This window comes from Lampris incognitus, chromosome 9, assembly GCF_029633865.1.
Source record: "Lampris incognitus isolate fLamInc1 chromosome 9, fLamInc1.hap2, whole genome shotgun sequence".
NCBI lineage: Eukaryota > Metazoa > Chordata > Actinopteri > Lampriformes > Lampridae > Lampris > Lampris incognitus.
This window is the reverse complement of record NC_079219.1, coordinates 31,954,412-31,975,002: the sequence shown is the minus strand read 5'-3', so window position 1 is coordinate 31,975,002 and position 20,591 is coordinate 31,954,412. Positions and strand designations below refer to the sequence as shown.

Below are 20,591 nucleotides of genomic sequence, written 5' to 3'. Positions count from 1 at the left end.
AAAATCATACAAGAGGGCTGCAGAGATTGCCGAAAGAGATGTAATGATGAAAGCCACCAAAAAAAAAAAAAAAAAAAATCGCCTCGGACCTAAAATTAGACAATCACATTGATGTCACTGCCCGGAACCAAGTCTTCATCACCCTGAAGGACCACAAACCGAACTTTTTAAACAAGCCAACATGTAGACTAATGAACTCCACTAAAACTGGAAATCAGAAAGATAAGTAAAAAAAAAAAAAAATCATCGAAAACATGAACGATCAAATCTCGAAAAAAGTCCCCGTAAACCAATGGAAAATCACAGACCAAGTATTAGAATGGTTTAAGAACATAGATGACAAGAAGAACTGCAAATTTATGTTTTGATATCTGTGAGTTCTACCCTTCCATAAGCAAAGAGTTACTATCCAAAGCCAATGATTTTGCCGCAAAACACACAGTGATAACCAAGCAAGACAGAGACATTATATACCAGGTGAAGGGATCACTTTTGTACCACAATGGAAACCCATGGCAGAAAAAGGTAATGGCAAATTTGATGTAACCATGTGCAGCTTCAACAGGGCGGAAACTTGTGAACTAATTGGAATATATTTGTTATCTCAACTACAAGACGTAGACATCAGTGTCAGACTCTATAGGGATGATGGGCTAGCAATTGGTAACAAAACACCTAGAGAGGTCAAGCAAATTAAGAAAACAATATGTAAAATATTCGCAAACAATGAGCTAAAAATCACAATCGAAGCAAACAAAAAACAAATTGACTTTCTGGACATCTCAGTGGACCTTAGGAACAGCACATACAAGCCGTACATTAAGCCCAACAACACGCTGCAGTATGTCCATAGAGAAAGCAACCACCCACCCTCCATCTTAAAGAACTTCCTAGAAAGCATTAATAGAAGACTCTCAAAATTATCATCTAATGAGTCCATCTTCAATGACGCTACACTCCCATACCAAGATGCATTACAAGGGCGGCTAAAATTTTAAGCTCAATTACAACCCACCATTAAATACTGACTGCCAGCAAATCAACAAACATAGCAGAAGACAAAACATCACCTGGTACAACCCACCCTACAGTGATACCGTGGCCACAAACGCCCAACTGCAACTGCCGTGTGAATGACTCATGCCCCCTCGAAAGAAAATGCCAGACGAAGGGAGTTATCTACCAAGCTACGGTGACGAGAAATGGCAATGGCAAAATAGAGACATACATCGGTCTAACAGAGGGAACATTCAAAAAAAGGTTTAATGCACACGTGTAGCTTTAGAAACAACCGTTTAAAGAATGTAACATCTTTAAGCCGTTATATTTGGTCATTGGCAGACAGAAATATTAGTTATTCAACCACCTGGAAAATATCTCAAAGAACAAAGCATATTCAACCAGTAGTAAAATGTGCAATTTATGTCTAACTGAAAAATATTTTATCATTTGCAAACCAGAAATGTCCACATTGAATAACAGGAATGAATTGGCCAGCAGTTGCAGACATAGCTATAAGCACCTATTTTGTAATTATAAATAAATCATGCCAATAGACAAATACCCCCCCCCCATTGGACCATTAGCGATCACGTGTTTTTGAATTTTTGAATGTCACACCTCTCCCTTCCCCATTGGACGTTGTGCATGTGATGTGCATGATGAGGCAGTAAATGGTATGTTCTTTCCTGAGTAGCTTTAATGACAGCTTATGATTGCTATGGCATGAAACAGGCTTGTACTGTCTCATAAAAAAATTACTTGACTTACTGGATTATTTTGCTCCTAATTTATTGAGCACTTTCCCTACCGTTGAGTGATTCTTTTAACAAAATTATATGTATATAGCCATCCATCCATTATCCAAATCGCTTATCCTGCTCCTATCCCAGCAGTCACTGGCCGGCAGGTGGGGAGACACCCTGGACAGGCCGCCAGGCCATCACAGGGCCCACACACACACACACACACACACACACACACACACACATTTATACCTAGGGACAATTTAGTGCAGTTGATTCACCTGACCTACATGTCTTTGGATTGTGGGAGGAAACCGGATCACCCGGAGGAAACCCACGCAGACATGGGGAGAACATGCAAATGCCACAGAGGACGACATCCAAGGTTGGACTGCCCCGGGGCTTGAACCCAGGACCTTCTTGCTGTGAGGTGACCGCGCTAACTACTGCGCCACCGTGCCACCTTATAGGCTTGGGAATTTGAGGGTTCCGTGCAGTATCTCTAGGACTGCACTCTTCTGAAGATAGACCTCAGATGTTGTTCCTGGAATCTCCTGGAGCCACTCTCCCAGTTTGGGTGTCACAGTCCCTAGTGTTCCTATTACCACTGGGACTACTGTGTCTCCCATTTGGACTTGGGACTTCCTGTCTGTATTCAGTACAGCTATTCCTTTACAATATCCCAGCCACCTGGTTATGCCTTTCAGTGTACGCTTTCCCCAGCTATCATTGTACACCGTGCTACTAAGTGCTTGACTGTCTCAGGGGCATCTTTCCGCAGGCTGCATCTTGGGTTTTGTCTGGTGTGGTAGACCCCTGTCTCAGTCTGGTCATGAGTGCATGTTTTTGTGCTGCTGTGATCAGCGCCTCTGTCCAACCTTTTCTAGCCACTGGTAGGATTTCTTGATACCAGCTACATCTTCTGTTGTTGGTACATCCCATGGAGGGGCTTGATCTACCATGATACCTCCTCTTCTTCTTCCTTCACACTCTCTGTCTTCTGCTGCCTGCGATACTCACTCAGCAGTTCATCCTAGGGGGCTCTTTCTAATGTACTCAAAAGATGTCCCTGGTTTCATCCTGGATGACTAATTGATGACTTAATTGATTATGACTAATGACTATTGCAAACTATTTTCTTCTCTCACGTCTTTTCTCTCTCTCTGAAGGATGTCTTCTCCTTTCTCTTTTTCTGTGTTTGAATGGTGTCATGTGAGTCTCCCTTAGGGAGTTGTTCCTTATCTGATGAGAGGGACTAAGGACAGGATGTTGTGTTGCTGTTAAGCCCACTGAGGCAAATTTGTGATTTGTGATATTGGGCTATACAAATAAAATTGACTTGCCTTGACTTGACTTGACTTGGATAGGGGCCCTGACACTCACTAGCCCTTGGCTCCAATCTTTTCGCTTATCATACAGTTTCAGGCTGCTGACTTTGGATGAAACCCTCCGTACATTGTGAGGAGTTTCCGTGTCCTGATATTTGTGGCTTTTATCTCCTCCTTTGGCCAGCTTATTATTCCAGTTGGGTATATGCTGATTGGTAGGGCATATTTGTTGATGGCTTGGATCTTATTCTTCCCATTGAGCTGGCTCCTCAGGACCTGCCTCACTCTCTGGAGGTATTTGGCTGTAGCCGTCCTCCTTGCTGCCTCCTTGTGGTTTCCATTTGCCTGTGAAATACCCAGATACTTGTAACTCTCCTGTATGTCTGTTATCCTGACATCTTTCATCTTTATGTCATCTAGTAATTCAGCTCCTTCAGTGCTCACCACCTTTCCTCTTTTTGCCACCATTTGACCGCACTTGTCCAGTCCGAATGACATCCCTATGTCATTGCTGTAGATCAGAATTTCTCAAAGTGTGTGCCCCCCCCGGGGGGCTGGTCACAGAGGCATGATGGGGGGGGGCGTGCATGACCAGGGGGAATGTAGTGCGGAACTACTGTTTCGACGTCGGAATCGTTTTCATGACAGGACAATCAACAAAACGTGCTTTCATTAGACAGTGAATCTGTAAGTTCACAGAATGGAGAGATATTTGACAGGGACGAAAAGAAAGACATGCGATGCTTCCGAGACAACAAGACAAAGTGCTTAGCTGACGGTAATCAACCAAATACCAAGTTGAGAAAATATGACAAAGCCTATCTTGCTCTTGGGTTCGCAGTGAATGTGGTGGGAGATAAGGAGAGACCAGTGTGTATTTTATGTCTGAAAACTCTGGCAGCTGGTAGTATGAGACCAAACAAATTAAGAATTGTTAATTAAATTAGAGACATTACACCCCAGTCACGTCAATAAGCCACTCGAGTTCTTTCAGAGAAAACATGATGCATACCATCAGCAGGAACATTTCTTTCTAAAAGCTGCATCAGTGAACAACAAAGCACTAACGGCATCATACAAAGTCGCATACAGAATTGCCCAGTGCAAGAAATCATACACAATAGTAGAGGAGCTCATACTTCCCGTGGCTTTAGATATGGTGTCAACTATATTTGATGAGACAAGTACCGCAAAATTGAAGGCTGTCCCTCTGTCCAATAATACAGTTGCAAGACGTATATGTGACATTTCAAATGACCTTGAAGAACAACTCATTGAAAAATTGAAAGACAAATGTTTCAACGTTTCACAAGTGGACTTGGCTACTGACAGCAATAAAGACTGCTTGTTTATTGCTTATGTTCACTTTGTCACATCAGAGTCACTGTGTGGGTATTTGCTGTTTTGCAAGTATGTCCCAAGTAGAGCGTCAGCTGATGAGCTCTTCAGGCTTCTTGACTGTTACCTGACAGAACATGGGCTGAAATGGTAGAACTGTGTAGGCGTTTGCAGGGATGGTGCACAGACCATCGCAGGGAAAACAAAGGGGTTGCAGGCACTAATCAAGAGGGTCTCACCAAATGTACAATTGACACACTGTGTCATACGCAGAGAAGCGCTAGCATCAAGACAAATTAGCCCCAACCTAAACGAGGTTTTGACCAACGTTAGGGTGGTCAATTTCATCAAAACAAGACCCCTGATGCCTCCTTTTCCCATATATCTTTCCAGTATCACTCAGTCTCTGCTCTGGGTGGGTCTGATGTTTTTCCCTTGTTACTCTGCAGCTGGGAGTACACTTTGGATGGTTCTTTGAGGAACAGGCCATTTACTCTTTTGGCTTCTTCTCTAGTGTATCTCTTCAGCCTGGTGGCCAGAGCTGTGAGCATTTGTTTGGCAGTTTCCAGGGCCTCACTTATGGACAGCTTACTGTACTTCTTCAACCAGGGCCTGTCTTTCATCACACTTTTCTGCACCTCTCTCGGTGCTGCTTTGATCTTGGCTTCCAGCTTTCTCTTCCATGGAGGGTACTGTTGGTGATCTGGGTTCTTAATCCTGTACCCAAGCATCTCCAGGATTACGGTTGCAGTGGCATATACAAGCTCATTGGTCTCTGATATGGTGGCAGCTGAGATGTTGTGTAAGGCTGTGTTCATATCCGCAGGCAGGCTTTGTGATGGTACTTGTCACTGAGTCGTGGAAGCCGTGTCCGGGGGTTGACTGTCTTTAGTCTGGCCATGATTCTCATTTGAACCTCAGTAGCTTCAGCAGTCATGGCTGGTAGGATTGTTTCAGCTGGTTGGGGTCTGTCCTCATGTATCTCCTGCCTACTTGGCGGCCATTCAGGGTGCTGAACTGTATAGTCATCCTGTTGGAGTTCTCCATCTCAGGTTGTGACAGTAGCTTCCTTCTATTGATGTTTAAGCATTGAGCCACAAGCTGCTTCTGAGTCAGTGTGGAAGTAGGTCTCCTACTGGTCCACAGTTTCCGCATTCACTTCATATAGCCCCTCTCCAGAGGTCTGCTGTTATAGTAACATTCCATCAATTCCAGGTTCTCGGCCCTTGTCCATGAATGTCTTGTTCTAGTAGCCCATTTCTCATCAGGGTGTCCTGGTTCCCCAACATCTGACGCGGATCTTGTTAACCCGGGCGACATATAAGCTGATATGACTCTGTTCATGTTACTCTTACTCATATCCGAGGTAGCTGGCTTGTACAACATTAGGAGTCTAAGCCACAGACTCTTCCTAGATACTTGTCCCAACCAGGGTTTGAACCCCCAATCTCCGGCACTATATATATAAATATATGTTGCGTGTGCATTTTCTTCAGTGTCTATGGCCTGATCTTGAGTTTCAGCTTAAACAATGCTTTTTCTTCTTTCTCTCTATCTGTCTGCAGGTCAGGATCTGCTCCCCCAGCACAGCACCCCCACAGGTGCAGAGATGAATGGCAGCATCAGGCTAGCATCACCCCTGAGTAGCCAGACGACCAATGCCACTCTGACCATCACAAATGACCATCTTCTACCTCAGAGCCCTACAAACACTGGTATGGCAGGTTAGCTCTGGCATGTCTTGTATCAGTGAGTGAGTAAATGCTTGTTAGTGTGTGTGTGTGTGTGTGTGTGTGTGTGGTTCTGTGCCTATGCCTGCTTCAGTCCCTGTTTGTATATATTCAAGCGCACATATACATCTGCTGGGAAGGTGTTTATATTTGCCAAAACTGTTGGTGAGTATAGTATATGGTGAGAGAGTGAACGGCTTGTCAGTGAAGAGAGAGAACAAGATTTGCTGTATGAGAGCCATATGATTGTATGGTTGATTGGCTAGCTCATTCACTTTGACGTTAAATCAAGTCTCATCTCACTCAAGTCATTGCGCTCCCACCTTAGCTCAAGTGGAAGAGATCTTCATTGCAATACCAAGATACTAAGTGCAGCCCCGTTCAATTAATTACACAGAAAAGTGTTCCTGCCAAACTGTTTGCTAATGGGGTGTAAACCTCTGCTCTCTCACCTGCCAGTAACCAGTCTGCCAGCTAGTACAAGCCTGTCACACACGCCTGTGTCCCAGAGTCTAGTGATGTCACCGGGAGCCATGGCCAGTGACGGCAGTGTGACTCTAACCCTGGCAGATGCGCAAGGCATGCTGGATGGTGTCACTCTTAACCTTACTCCACAGGTGCTTACACACACACACACACACACACACACACACACACACACACACACACACACACACACACACACACACACACAGAATTCATTCATATACTAAAACATGTGCTCTCAGGGCAATTATTATATTTTCTTTTCTGCCTAGGGTCAGACGTTTCCAGCAGTACTAAATGAGCCTGGTCTCCAAGGGCAACCAGCCAGCACCAGCCAGCAGGTCATACTGGTCAGCCACACTTCCCAAGACACCAACGGCGCACCTGACAACGGATATGCTGTGAGTGTGTGTGTGTGTGTGTGTGTGTGTGTGTGTGTGTGTGTGTGTGTGTGTGTGGTGTGTGCCTGTGCAATGGCACACTTGCATGTGTGTACAGACTGCAAACAATTTGAATATTTGAATAATGAATTGTAATTGTGTACCTAAAATGTTTGCATTCACCTATGCTGATTTGAAGAGCCACCAATATTTTATATTCTAATCCATTTTTGCATGTATGTGATTGTGTGTGTGTGTGTATGTGTGTGTGGGGGGGGGTGCACACATTTTTGTAACACAGATTAGTGACAGTGGCCAAGCAGGTGTAAAGGACAGCTCAACAGAGGCTCAGAATCGGAACCAGTGTTTCTACTGTAACCAGATGTGTCAAAATGCCAACACACTGCGACGCCACTGCAGACAGGCCCATGGAAAGGATCGCTGCCATGTCTGCAGGATCTGTAGCAAGGCCTTCAAGAGAGCAACACACCTGAAGGTACACAACACAGAATGGGATTCAGTTGGATGGAATAGAGCAGAGAATTGAACCGCTTTGAATTTTGTTTTTGCACCAATATTTTGCATCAATATATGTTGACCTTCTGAAACTGTCTCTCAGTAAGACAAATAACCTGGCTGCCCAACAAAGCACATGTGCCTATACAGCAGATTCTCCTACAGAATAACACCACTCACACAAAACTCTGCTGTGAATTGTATGGAGTGTGAATGCTGTGGTTATGGCCCGGAAAAAAGAAACTTAGCAAGTGCCTTGAGCCAATATGTGCTTGCATTTCATCACTCAAACACAAGAATATGTGCTGTCTTTTTTTTTTCTTCTTTTTTTTTTTGTGGATTTTTCTCCCCCTTTTTCTCCCCAATTTTATCTGGCCAATTACCCCACTCTTCCAAGCCATCCTGGTCACTGCTCCACCCCCTCTGCCGATCCGGGGAGGGCTGCAGACTACGATGTTCCTCTTCCGATACATGTGGAGTCACCAGCCGCTTCTTTTCCGCTGACAATGAGAAGTCTTGCCATGAGGACATAGTGCGTGGGAGGATCACACTATTTCCCCCCAGTTCCCCCCTCCCCGAACAGGCACCCCAACTGACCAGAGGAGGCGCTAGTGCAGCGCCCAGGACACATACCCACATCCAGCTTCCCACCCGCAGACACAGCCAATTGTGTCCGTAGGGACGCCCAACCAAGCCAGAGGTAACACGGGGATTCGAACCGACGATCCTCATGTTGATAGGCAATGAAATAGACCGCCACACCACCCGGACGCCTTGCTCTCTCTTTCTAATTTACAGTGAGCACAATAATTCATTGGACAGTGACACATTTTTTGTTATTTTGGTTCCGTACTCTAGCACTTTGAGTTTGAAAGGATACACAATAACAATAAGGTTGAAGTGCAGAGTCTGCTTTAATCTGAGGGTATTTTCATCCATATCAGATGAATCGCTTAGAAATAACAGTACCTTTTGTACATGGTCCCCCCATTTTAAGGTACTACAAGTATTTGTTGAATTAGCTTCACAGATGTGTTTCATTAGATAGGTCTATTCATTTGTGTTGTTAGTGAAAGCAGAAGAGAGCTGTTGATGTCTCGTCTTGATTCTAGATTTTACAATAGCCTTTGGAAATTGTTTCTGGGGTTTGACAACATGAGGAAAACAGCAGTGTCGATGCAAATTAAGCTGGCCATCATAAGACTCAGAAAATAAATCAATCGATCAACCAGGAACATTCCGAAAACCCTAGGCATGCCCCAGTCAGCAGTTTGGTTCATCACTCACTAACTCAATTATGTCAGAAGACCCAGTAGACCGAGGAAGACCACTTTAGTGGATGACTGGAGAATGCCCTGTATGGTGAAGAAAACCCCCCAACAATGGCCCAACAGATCAAAAACACTATCCTGGATGCAGGTATGGATTTGTCAAAGTCTACCATAACGTAGAAGACTACACCAGCAGGAATGCAGAGGGTACACTACAAGATGCAAACCATTGATAAGCCTGAAGAACAGAAAGGCGAAAGTGCAGTTTGCTAAAAAGCACCTAAAAGAGCCCCAGGAGTTCTGGAACAAAGTCTTGTGGACAAATGAGATGAAGATGAACATGTATCAGAGTGATGGAAAGAGGAAAGTGTGGCAAAATAAAGGAAATGCCCATGATTCAAAGCATACCACCTGTATGGCTGCCAGTGGAATGGCTCGCTTGTCTTCATCGATGATATGACTGCAGGCAGAAATAGAACAATGAATTCTGAAGCCTTAGAAAATATTTTATCTGTTCAGATTAAACCAGATCCCTCCAAACTCATTGGATGGCAATTCATCATGCAACAAGTCAATGACCCGAAACATGCTGGTAGTGCAAAGAAGGGGGTTTTGATGGCCAAAAAGTGGCTAAGTCAATCACTGGATCTGAATCCAATTGACTATGCATTTTACATGGTGAAGAGGAGACTGAAGGCAAAAAAGTCCCCGAAACAATCAGGAACTGAAGATGGCTACAGTACAGGCCTGGCAGAGCATCACCAGGGAAGATACCCAGTGTCTGGTGATGTCTATGCATCGCAGACTTCAAACAGTTATTGCATGCAAAGATATGCAACCAAATATTAAAAATTATTACTTTATTCTACATTATGTTAAACTATCCAATATTTTTGATGCCCGGAAATGGGAATATGTACAAAAGATTCTATAATTTCTAAACTGTTTAACCGATATGGATGAAAATACCTTCAAATTAAAGCTGATAGTCGGCACTTCAACCTCAGTGTCACTGTATCCTTTCAAACCTAAAGTGCTAGAGTACAGAATCAAAATAACAAAAAATGTGTCGCTTTCCAATGAATTATGGTGCTCACTGTGCATATGTGTAATTTGTAATCCTTTCAAAACGATCTTCTGCTCCAGATATAACACATATATGGTTTTGAAAGTGAGAATGCTGGTAATTAACCTGTAGTGTCTCTTATCCGCTGTGGTCTTTCTTGCCCTCCATTATACAGAAAAGGTTAAATCAACACAACCGCACAGCCACGGGTGTACCAGGATATTGCTGTGTCATCTAAATCTCAAGCTGGCACACCAAGCATAAACATAAAAAATGTGAGTTAGCTACAAATGGAAAAAAAAAGAAACGTAATATTATTTCTTACACTATTGAAATTAATTGGAAAAAAACTGACGCAACCAATAAAAATAAAACACTTCTTGTTTCTTGCTTCTTGTTTACCATTATGATAGATTAGATTTTTTTGAGTGGCAGTGCATTTGGCAAATGTCAGATTGTGGACAGACCTTCCTCTCTCACTCAGTGTACAGCCTGTGCATTGCACGGAGGAACAGAAGCCTACTTTCCGCTAACTAGCTGCTTTTAATGTAGGTTAAGATAAAAATCATGGTGAAACAAAGCAGTTTGCATAAGTTGGTCACAAAAAGATGTTGTGAGGAATGGAAGGAAGAGAAATCAGCTCAAGTTCAGCCATCATTGTCAACCCAGACACCTACTCTTGCGCTACTGTCTCCTCAAACAAGTGCCAAGTAGTAACAACACGTACGTAATTTCAGTGTTCAACACCAAGCCCTGTCGTCTCCTACTGCAATCATCAAAAGTAAGCTAATTTGGGCATCCGGGTAGCGTAGCGGTCTATTCCATTGCCTACCAACAAGGGGGTTGCCGGTTCGAATCCCCGTGTTACCTCCGGCTTGGTCGAGCGTTCCTACAGACACAATTGGTCGTGTCTGCAGGTGCGAAGCTGGATGTGGGTATGTGTTCTGGTCGCTGCTCTAGCGCCTCCTCTGGTCGGTCGGGGCGCTTGTCCGGGGGGAGGGGGAACTAAGGGGAATAGCGTGATCCTCCCATGTGCTAAGTCCCCCTGGTGAAACTCCTTAATGTCAGCTGAAAAGAAGCGGCTGGCAACTTCACATGTAATGGAGGAGGCACGTGGTAGTCTACAGCCCTCCCCGGATCGGCAGAGGGGGTGGAGCAGCAACCGGGATGGCTCAGAAGAGTGGAGTGATTGGCCGTGTACAACTGGGGAGAAAAAGGAGGGGGGTAAATCCAAAAAAAAAAGTAAGCTAATTTACAATTTTGGACTGTAGTAGCCTTTTGCCTATTTAAATATTATTGTTTATCATTTTGGTTGGGTGTACAATTGGATTTTATGCTGATGTTGCTGCATTTGCCGTGCTGTTTGTGTGTGTGTGTGTGTGTGTGTGTGTGTGTGTGTGTGTGAGTGAGTGAGTGAGTGAGTGAGTGAGTGAGTCAGTGAGTGAGTGAGTGAGTGAGTGAGTGAGTGTGAGGATATGTGGCCACTGTGCCAGGCAATGCGATGCTGGTTCATCCCAAAGACCATTTACCACACACCCTGAAAAGCAATCTGGTGTATGCCGTACAATGCAATGAGGATTGCACTGACGTATACATAGGAAAAACCAAACAACCACTACACAAACGGATGGCCCAACACAGAAGGCCAAACTCCTCAGGACAAGACTCAGCAGTCTATCTACACCTAAAGGAGAAGACACACTCCTTCGAGGGCAGCAACGCACACATTTTGGACAGAGAAGATAGATGGTTTGAAAGAGGGGTGAAGGAAGCCATCTATGCGAAACTGGAAAAACCGTCCCTCAACAGAGGAGGAGGTCTGCAACACCACCTATCTCCCACTTACAATGCCGTCCTTTCATCTCTACCCAGGAGACTCAAGAAGCCTAGCCTCCAAGAACAACAGTCGGTCACTAACGGCTCCAACGACTCTAATGACCACTGAACAATGAAGTCGAAACTAACCCCCCCCCCCCAACGACCGTCGCTGCTAAACAAATGCAAATCAATAGCTCCGATGGCGACAGGCCCTGCTGGACATCGAAGCACAGGAGAGTCACGCATATCAATAGCCCCGATAACGACAGGCACGGCCAAACATCGGTACACAAAAGAGCCACTCATATCTATGGCTCTGTTAGCGATGGGCGTTGGTAAACATCGGATCACAAAGAGCCACGCATATCAATAGCTCTGACAACGACTCCTAGAGGATAAATTCTGAGTCTCATCACCAGCCAGTCAGACTAGCTTGGTCTAGTCAGAAAGGCACAAACTGAGGAAGCCTCTTGGATGAGAGGCGAAACGTCTTCACGGATATATACCAAGTCCAGTTGCATTTTATTCAACTCCTTTGGATAACCATGACCTGGATGAATGAGAACATTCACAGACACAATGCGATGCTGTTAATGTTCGTCTTGATGCCTGTAACATTACCTCTGATGATGTATAAGGCTTGTATGACGAAGCTGTGGTACATTCAGGCAAGTATAGTTGTAATTGCCTATTTTGGTTAGCATATGCCTTACAGAACCTATTAAGTAATTGGTCTTGGATGGGCTAGGCCCACCCGATTTTCTCTGTGCCACCCACAACTGTGATTTCTGCCTACACGGTTGAATCGACCCATGACGCTTTGCTCTCACGTTGTGTTTTCTGTGCATTCAATAGAAAACAATACACTTGAAAGAGTTGGTGCCCCGAAACATCCTATACAACTGTTAAATAACTCCCTCTTTGGCTTTTAGACATGCTCTTTTAAACGCCCACTCAATGAAACAACACACTTTTCACACTGAGAAACCATTATTGCAGTTGTATTTAAAGTAGGTAGTGTGCCTCTCTTCATGTGCTCCTGTAGCACATAAACACCAGAAGCTCTCAGCACAGAGGAGGAGAGGCGTGGGAGGGCTGTCTTCATCTGTGGCTTCATGCGCTGTGAAGCCTTTCAAGCTGTCCACGAGCCTCGTGTTCAGTACATGGGTTCAGGGATATAATCACAGCACTGAATTTAGAGTAAGATTGGCAGATGCATTTGAAGAGCAAGAAAGGTGCCCAGGGATTCCAATGAGATGTACAATAATTGTGTCGTTCAATTTTTCTGACGTTCTGGGAGCAGAACAATCACACTGCAATACTTTAGCATTATTCCCACTATAACCTTTCTCTGGTTCATTGATACTCTTAAATTACCATGTTCTCATTCTAATTCCTCATGCGTTTGGCATCAGCCATCTCATTTACAAAACCGAAAACTCAGCTGGATCCGTGTAGCCTTTCTGGAAGCTGGTCACAAAGCTCATTCATAGCAAAAAGCCAGCTCCAATTCCAGGACAAGTCACTCCAATATACCTAAGGTCTTTTATCTCAAGAGAAACTTTCCTTCTTCTCCCATTTTTGCTGATGGAGTGCACTGATTTAAATGGTTTTGTTTTTTTGGGGGGTTTTTTTCTTTTGGATTTTCCCCTCTTTCTACCCAATTGTATCCGGCCAATTACCCCACTCTTCCGAGCCGTCCTGGTCACTGCTCCACCCCCTCTGCCAAGCCGGGGAGAGCTTCAGACTACCACATGCCTCCTCCGATACATGTGGAGTCGCCAGGCGCTTCTTTTCAGCTGACAGTGAGGAGTTTTGCCAGGGGAACGTACTGCGTGGGAGGATCACGCTACTCCCCCCCCCCCAACAGGTACTGCAGCCAACGAGAGGAGGCACTATTGCAGCGACCAGGACACAACCACATCCAGCCTCCTACCCATAGAAATGGCCAATTGTGTCTGTAGGGATGCCTGACCAAGCCGGAGGTAACACGGGGATTCAAAGCGGCGATCCCCATGTTGGTAGGCTACAGAATTGACTGCTACGCTACCCAGACACCCAATTTAAATGTTACTCTAAATCCTTATCATATATTATATCTGTGCTCAAAATAATTTGCCTCTTATAAAATTATTTACAATGATATAGTGGTTATTGCAGCTGTGAGAGGGCACTGTCAGCTGAAAGTGACCAGGCTAGGTCCTTCACTGAGTCACTGGGCTCTTCATTAGTTGGAGAGGAGAACTTAGATGTCACCAGAGATTTCAACTGAATCCCAGTGAGTTAAAACATAAATTGCAAAGTTTATTTCCCATTACATTGGCCTGCTGGTGGTCATTTCAGCATTTAATTAAAGCTTGAAAATGCAGGGAGTTTTTGTAGTTTTGGAAAAAGTTGATAGCACTTAATTAAAAAAGTTTCCACACAGTAATGTCCCACTGCTAATTAGCTCACTAGCTTGTTTAGCTCATTAGCAGGGCCGAAGAGGCTCAGATTCACTGGCAGATTTCTCACAGGAGGCACAAGATAAACCAATGAGTTTTTTTTTGTTTTTTTTTACCGTCATGGTCATCCATCTCCACATCCTGACAGCAGTGTAAATTAAGTAGATTTAGTGTATCTGCCAGCTGTTAAACGATTCCCAGCTCTGATTCTCACTTGAGCCATCACCATAAAACATGAAATTAACTTTGAGTTTTGTCTAACTGAATTGCATCACACATCAACATTGATATGTCTGTTTTTGTATTTTGTTTTTTTTTGTTTGTTTTTTTTACTCAGTTCCTGACTGTTTGTGTCTGCTGGCCAGAGGGCAGTAGTGCAGCGGCAATGTCAACATGGATGTTTTGGATTGTTTATCAGCTGTTTCAATTCTTTTATTTTTTGGGGGGGGATTTTTTTCTCCCTTTTTCTCCCCAATTGTATCCGGCCAATTATCCCACTCTTCCGAGCTGTCCTGGTCACTGCTCCACCCCCTCTGCCGATCCAGGGAGGGCTGCAGACTACCACGTGCCTCCTCCTCACATGTGGAGTCACCAGTTGCTTCTTTTCACCTGACAGTGAGGAGTTTTGCCAGGGGGACGTAGCACTTGAGAGGATCACACTATTCCCCCCCAGTTCCCCCTACCCCCTCAACAGGCGCCCTGACAGAGGCACTAGTGCAGCGACTAGGGCACATACCCACATCTGGCTTTCCACCCACAGACAGCCAATTGTGTATGTAGGGACGCCCGACCAAGCCGGAGGTAACATGGGGATTCGAACCGACGATCCCCGTGTTGGTAGGCAATGGAATAGACCTCTACGCTACCCGGACACCCAGCTGTTTCAGTTCTACATGAATTTTATGATTATAATCAAAATTGAAAGCTATTCTTATTTGCCAAGTAAGTTTACACAAACACGCTGGACATAACTGAAATGGTGAGGTAGAATGGCTTAGTGGAGTCGACAAGGGAAGAAGAAGAAAAAAATTAATGATAGCTCTCCTTTGTACAGTGAGAACAACCAAAATCTAGCAAGCTTACATTGTAGAAAAACATTCAAGTAGTGGGTCACTGCTATAAACTACGTACACATGACAATATTCTGCTTTTAAGAAACAATACTGACTACGCAGAGCATATAGTAGTTAAACTACCTATATAAACACAAGTGAGTTGAATGTAGTTAACTGATGGAGGAGGAGTGGCAGTAGGTGCTGCATTCTTGAGGATATTGATAAGGAGTCCTGGCCAGGGGGGTAAATAGCATTTGTGTCTGATAGATTTAGTTTCGCTTGTCCGTTATAGCTTTAAGAGAGAACTTTGACTATGTGGTGGCCAGGGCAAGAAGGGGTCTGCATTGATTTTGCCTGCAAGTCCGTTCACCTGAAGTGATGGAGGTCCAGTACACCGAGCAGTTTGTAGTTGATGATTTTCCGATTGATGGAACACCATGAATCAGGTTTCTTTGAGGTTTCAAAAAGAAGCTTTTTACATGACATTTCTGCAGGGTTTGACATACACATGGAGATGGGAAAACTAAAAGTCTGTTTAATGATTTCCGATTTGTGTTCCGTTTTTAAGTAAAACAAACAGGACCAACTTGACCAAAACACTAAACACAAAACGGGCTTGTGGAGAACTCTATGTGGGCTGATTTTCCTTGTCACAATAGGCCTCTGCTCACTCCCCTGATTTCACCACCCAGTTAGCAGGTGATGGTGAAGCCAGGTCATAGAGGACATACTGTATAATGGCAGTACACGGACTTGACAATATTATTTTGGAAAGAGCCACGTTACAAAAAATATGCCCCCTCACCTAACCTTCGTAGGGTCATAGGTTACTCGTATTCGGAAATTGGATTAATAATGTTACTGCTGGAAACTGTTGAATCATGCTTTGATGGAATAGACCAACTACCACACACAGAGAGGCCTCATGGAAGCAGAGCTGTCAGAAATTGGAGTAACAGATCATTCATTGAAATCAATACTCAGTGCGGAACATTGTGAAACAGCAAGAACTGTTATTAATTTTCTCCGTCGCACTGGAGTCAACATAAAGATTTAGCTCATTCAATGGAGTTCTACAAATGACCTGTGGAGGGGAGCAATATGCCTTTGCTGCATCTAGTCTGCCGTAAAATCATCAAAAGAAGAATCTTACTGCCACAAGTGTCTCAGAAATGTTTGATTAAAAAGTATTAGAAGGTCTGAGTACCACTGTTGTATAACAAAGATAAAAGGGATTAGATGCCATCCATCCCATTTCATTGCTCTTTGCTTGTGCCTCCCAGCCAGTGCTTGAGGTCATTCTTTCTTGTTGCCACAGCCATTATGCTCCTTTTATTTTTTGGAGAGATGTCATCAAAATAATTCCTAGAGAGCAATTTCACAGATCACGTGTAGATTTTAAAATGTGGGGTCTGTGAAATCATTTGTTCTAAAGTAGCACAGAGGGTAGCTGTAAATGTGCTAGGTAATGTTTGTGAGAGTAAATTAGGTGTTGTGAGAGAGTAACATTCAAAAACAATTTAAAAAGAAACTAATACGATTTGTGGATTTAAAGTTTTACCATTTAAAAACTCTTAGTTTCCAAAGTGTGACTGTGGTAAGACAAAAATCTTCTGTCAGAGGCATACTGGTTACTGATGGGCCCCAATTTCATAATTATTCAAGTAGCCCTTTATTTCATTAGAACGTGTATATGATCCATATTAGAAAACAAAACAGGGGCTTTGCACCACAGTGTACAGGGATGGTATAAGTTGCCATGTGAGCAAAGACTTCCATCCATCCATTATCCAAACCGCTTATCCTGCTCAGGGTTGCGGGGATGCTGGAGCCTATCCCAGCAGTCATTGGGTGGCAGATGGAGAGACACCCTGGACAGACTGCCAGTCCATCACAGGGCTCTCTTTCACACACACACACACACACACACACACACACACACACACACACACACACACACACACACACACACACATTCACACCCAGGGACAATTTAGTATGGCAAATTCACCTGACCTACAAGTCTTTGGACTGTGGGAGGAAACCAGAGCACCTGGAGGAAACCCACGCAGACAACATAAAAGCTCCACACAGAAGATGAAAAGCAAAGAAAGGCAAAGATGTCTTGCATTAAAAAAATACTATGCCTATTTGTTTGTCTTTGTATGCTCACACACACACACACACACACTAACACTTATGTTATAATATGTGATGAATGTTGCAATCTCTATGGATCTTCTCACTTCTTACCTGCTACTCTTCCTCCTCTCTTTGCATCCTCCATCTGTAGGAGCATGAGCGTGTCCACCAGCCAGGCCCTTCACCCAGCTCCCAGAAACCCAGAGTCTTCAATTGTACCTCCTGTGTCAAGGCCTTTGCCAAACGTAGCCAGCTTGAGAGACATAACCGCACGCATACAGGTAACATCGAGATAGAATCCATAAACTATTCTCTCTTTGTCAACAAATATTGGGCCACTTCTAACCAATAAATGGCATATTTTCATTGACACGTGTCTATCTATGTGTATGCCCTCATTTAACAAGAAACATGAATGTCTAATGAGGCTGTTGTGACTTGATTATGAATTTTATGTGAGCCCCCTTAATAAGCAAAGACAAGATTACACAAGATTGACAGAGATTCACATACTTGTGTGTGTTAACACAAAAATGCGTATTCTCTAAAGTTCATACCATTTTTATGCCTTGTGTTTCATGTCTTAAAAAACTGAAGCGACGGGATAAGAAAGTTTTATGGCAAAGCCTCTGAAGCCAAATATGTAAATTGGGCTGTGAGCGCATTTCATGTCTTGAATTTGTGCATATGTTCTCACTTGTCAATCAGAATATTTGATTTTGTATTATTGGCGTTGAGGTGATGAAAATAGATTTAGGAAACCCAAGGAAACTTTTGCAGCACATAACATTTTCCTTGACTGAGTTAAGTTGTAACTTCAGATTTGACTTTGAAGTTTCTCCTGGTGTTTAGGACTTTTTAGGATACTAGATCGTGCATGTGGAGGGGCAGGGCCTGGCCAGTGTAAATGCTTCAAAATGCTGTGTAGCTGGGCGTCCAGGTGGCGCAGCGGTCTATTCCATTGCCTACCAACATGGGGATCGCCGATTTGAATCCACATGCTACCTCCGGCTTTGTTGGATGTCCCTACAGAAACAACTAGCCGTGTCTGCGGGTGGGAAGTCGGATGTGGGTATGTGTCCTGGTCGCTGCAGTAGCGCCTCCTCTGGTTGGTCGGGGCACCTGATCAGGGGGAGGGGGAACTGGGGGGAATAGCGTGATCCTCCCATGCGCTAAGTCCCCCTGGTGAAACTCCTCAATGTCAGGTGGAAAGAAGTGGCTGGTGACTCCACATGTATCGGAGGAGGCATGTGGTAGACTGCAGCCCTCCCTGGATCAGCAGAGGGGGTGGAACAGATACCGGGACAGCTTGGAAGAGTGGGGTAATTGGCCAAGTGCAATTGAGGAGAAAAAGGAGGGAACCCCCCACCCCCCCCAAAAAAAATGCTGTGTAGCTAAGGATCTTATTGCAAACCAGAAGTTTGGAGGGTGAACAAAGAGTCTATGTAAGTGTGAATAGTAAATACTAAGGCTTTAGGCGACACGGCCTTTCATGAAATGGTTGAAGAGCCACAGGAAGTGGCACTTCCCATTCAGTGGTAAAGGTAATTATGTAAAAGATGTATGTAGACTAACCAGTTCTTTTTTGCCCCCATCAGAGAGGAACCACTGTATCTTCTCAGGTTTGGTATTCACTACATAGTATGTTGAACCATTACCTTGATTAAGTCTGTCTCTATGGATCATTGATGTTGTGTGTATGTCTTCACAGCGCACAGCTAAGCATAAGTGGAATATTCTAAATGAAACTGCAGCAAAACAGTTCAGACAGTCCTCATTGAAATTCCCCCCATGACGATGACAAGTGTGCTCGTTCATCAACTTTCCTCTGTGCCCCCCGTTAAAGTCCACGTTTCATGTTGTTGTGTTCCATCCAGGTGAGCGGCCATTCAAGTGTTTACAGTGTGACAAAGCCTTCAATCAGAAGAGTGCTCTGCAGGTTCACATGGTCAAACACACTGGGAAGAAACCCTTCAAGTGTGAGTTGTGCGCCATCAGGTTCACTCAGAAGAGCAACATGAAGCACCACATGAAGAGGTCACATGGCCCACACAGCTACGGTGAGCAGATCGGCATCAATCTGGCACACATCTCACACACACACAAACACACACACACACACTCAACATTTGAGCATACATGCAACCAAAAAGAACAGCACCGCAGTGAAAGTCCAAAATTAAAACGTTATCCATGTCTCTCTCGCTCATGACCACTGAGAAGTTTTTCTGTGCATTATTTAGTTAACCCTTCTATGGCAACAGGCATGGGCGCAAGTCCTCGAATACTGGGATGGCATCCAGCGCTTTACCTGTGCCCCCATCCATAGGGTTAGTGGTTGTGTCAGGAAGGGCATCCGACGTAAAATTTTGCCAGATCATTATGCGGATTGACAAGACCGCCATCGGTGCTGTGCCTTCACAGGATACCAATGGAAACTGTCGAATCTGCTGTGGCGAACCCTGGGAAACAGGGAACAAGCCGAAAGAAGAAGAAGAAGCTTTAGTTAACCCTTCTCTAATATGGCAGTGCATATCTATGAGAGGAAGGGTGACTTCGCATGATCAGACTGTTGAGAGGCAGCCTTGGCCTTCCCCTAAAGAATAAGAGCATACTTTCACTCTCAGCTTTTCTTGTGCTGAGTCTCAACTTGACGAGTCTTTGCATTATATATTGAGTACGACCCCTGTAATTTTTCTAACAAATATCTACTCACACATTCACACAGTCCTTATTATTCATGCTTGACAAACCCTGTCGTTAGTGAGCAGAGCTTGAAAGTGCTGATGACAAACACATCAGCTTTGTTACACTTGACGTGGTCAGCAAAGCCTCACGCTGGATATCTCATGTTGTACATCTGTGAAATTTAAAAGCTTGCTTGGCTCTTGGCTTCGACTTACAGTGATTAAATGCTAGTTTTTAGCCTGTCTCTGCCTACTCAAATTTAAACAAAAGGATAAAAAGGGATGTAGATGTAGAGGGCAGTGATGGTGGTTGTCCATGTATAAAGGGTGTAAATATAGAGCAGAGGTTCCCAACCTGGGGTCTGTGAAACCCCTGGGGGGGGGGGGGGCTGAGAGCCCAGGGGGTGCACGAGGCTTTGTCTGCTCTTGAGGGGGGAGCGCTAAATATCACACGGGGTGCACGAGGCTTTTCTGCTCTGAGGTTGTCAACGTGCACATGTTAAATAAAAGCATAATAACTCACTGGATAATTTATTTTATACAAAAGTCTGTATATAAAAATATTTTAAAAGATACGTTTTTGGT

General features: G+C 44.2%; 1 protein-coding gene across 1 annotated transcript in view; it reads left to right on the top strand.

Moving 5' to 3' along the window:
• Positions 1–17,530, top strand: part of LOC130118683 (zinc finger protein 236-like) — a 139,983-nt gene extending 122,453 nt beyond the window's left edge. The window contains exon 26 of the mRNA XM_056287124.1: positions 17,471–17,530. Within this exon, the coding sequence (XP_056143099.1) occupies positions 17,471–17,478 (8 nt within the window). The 3' untranslated portion in view covers positions 17,479–17,530. The remainder of the gene's footprint in view (positions 1–17,470) is intronic.
• The last annotated feature ends 3,061 nt before the right edge of the window (positions 17,531–20,591 follow it).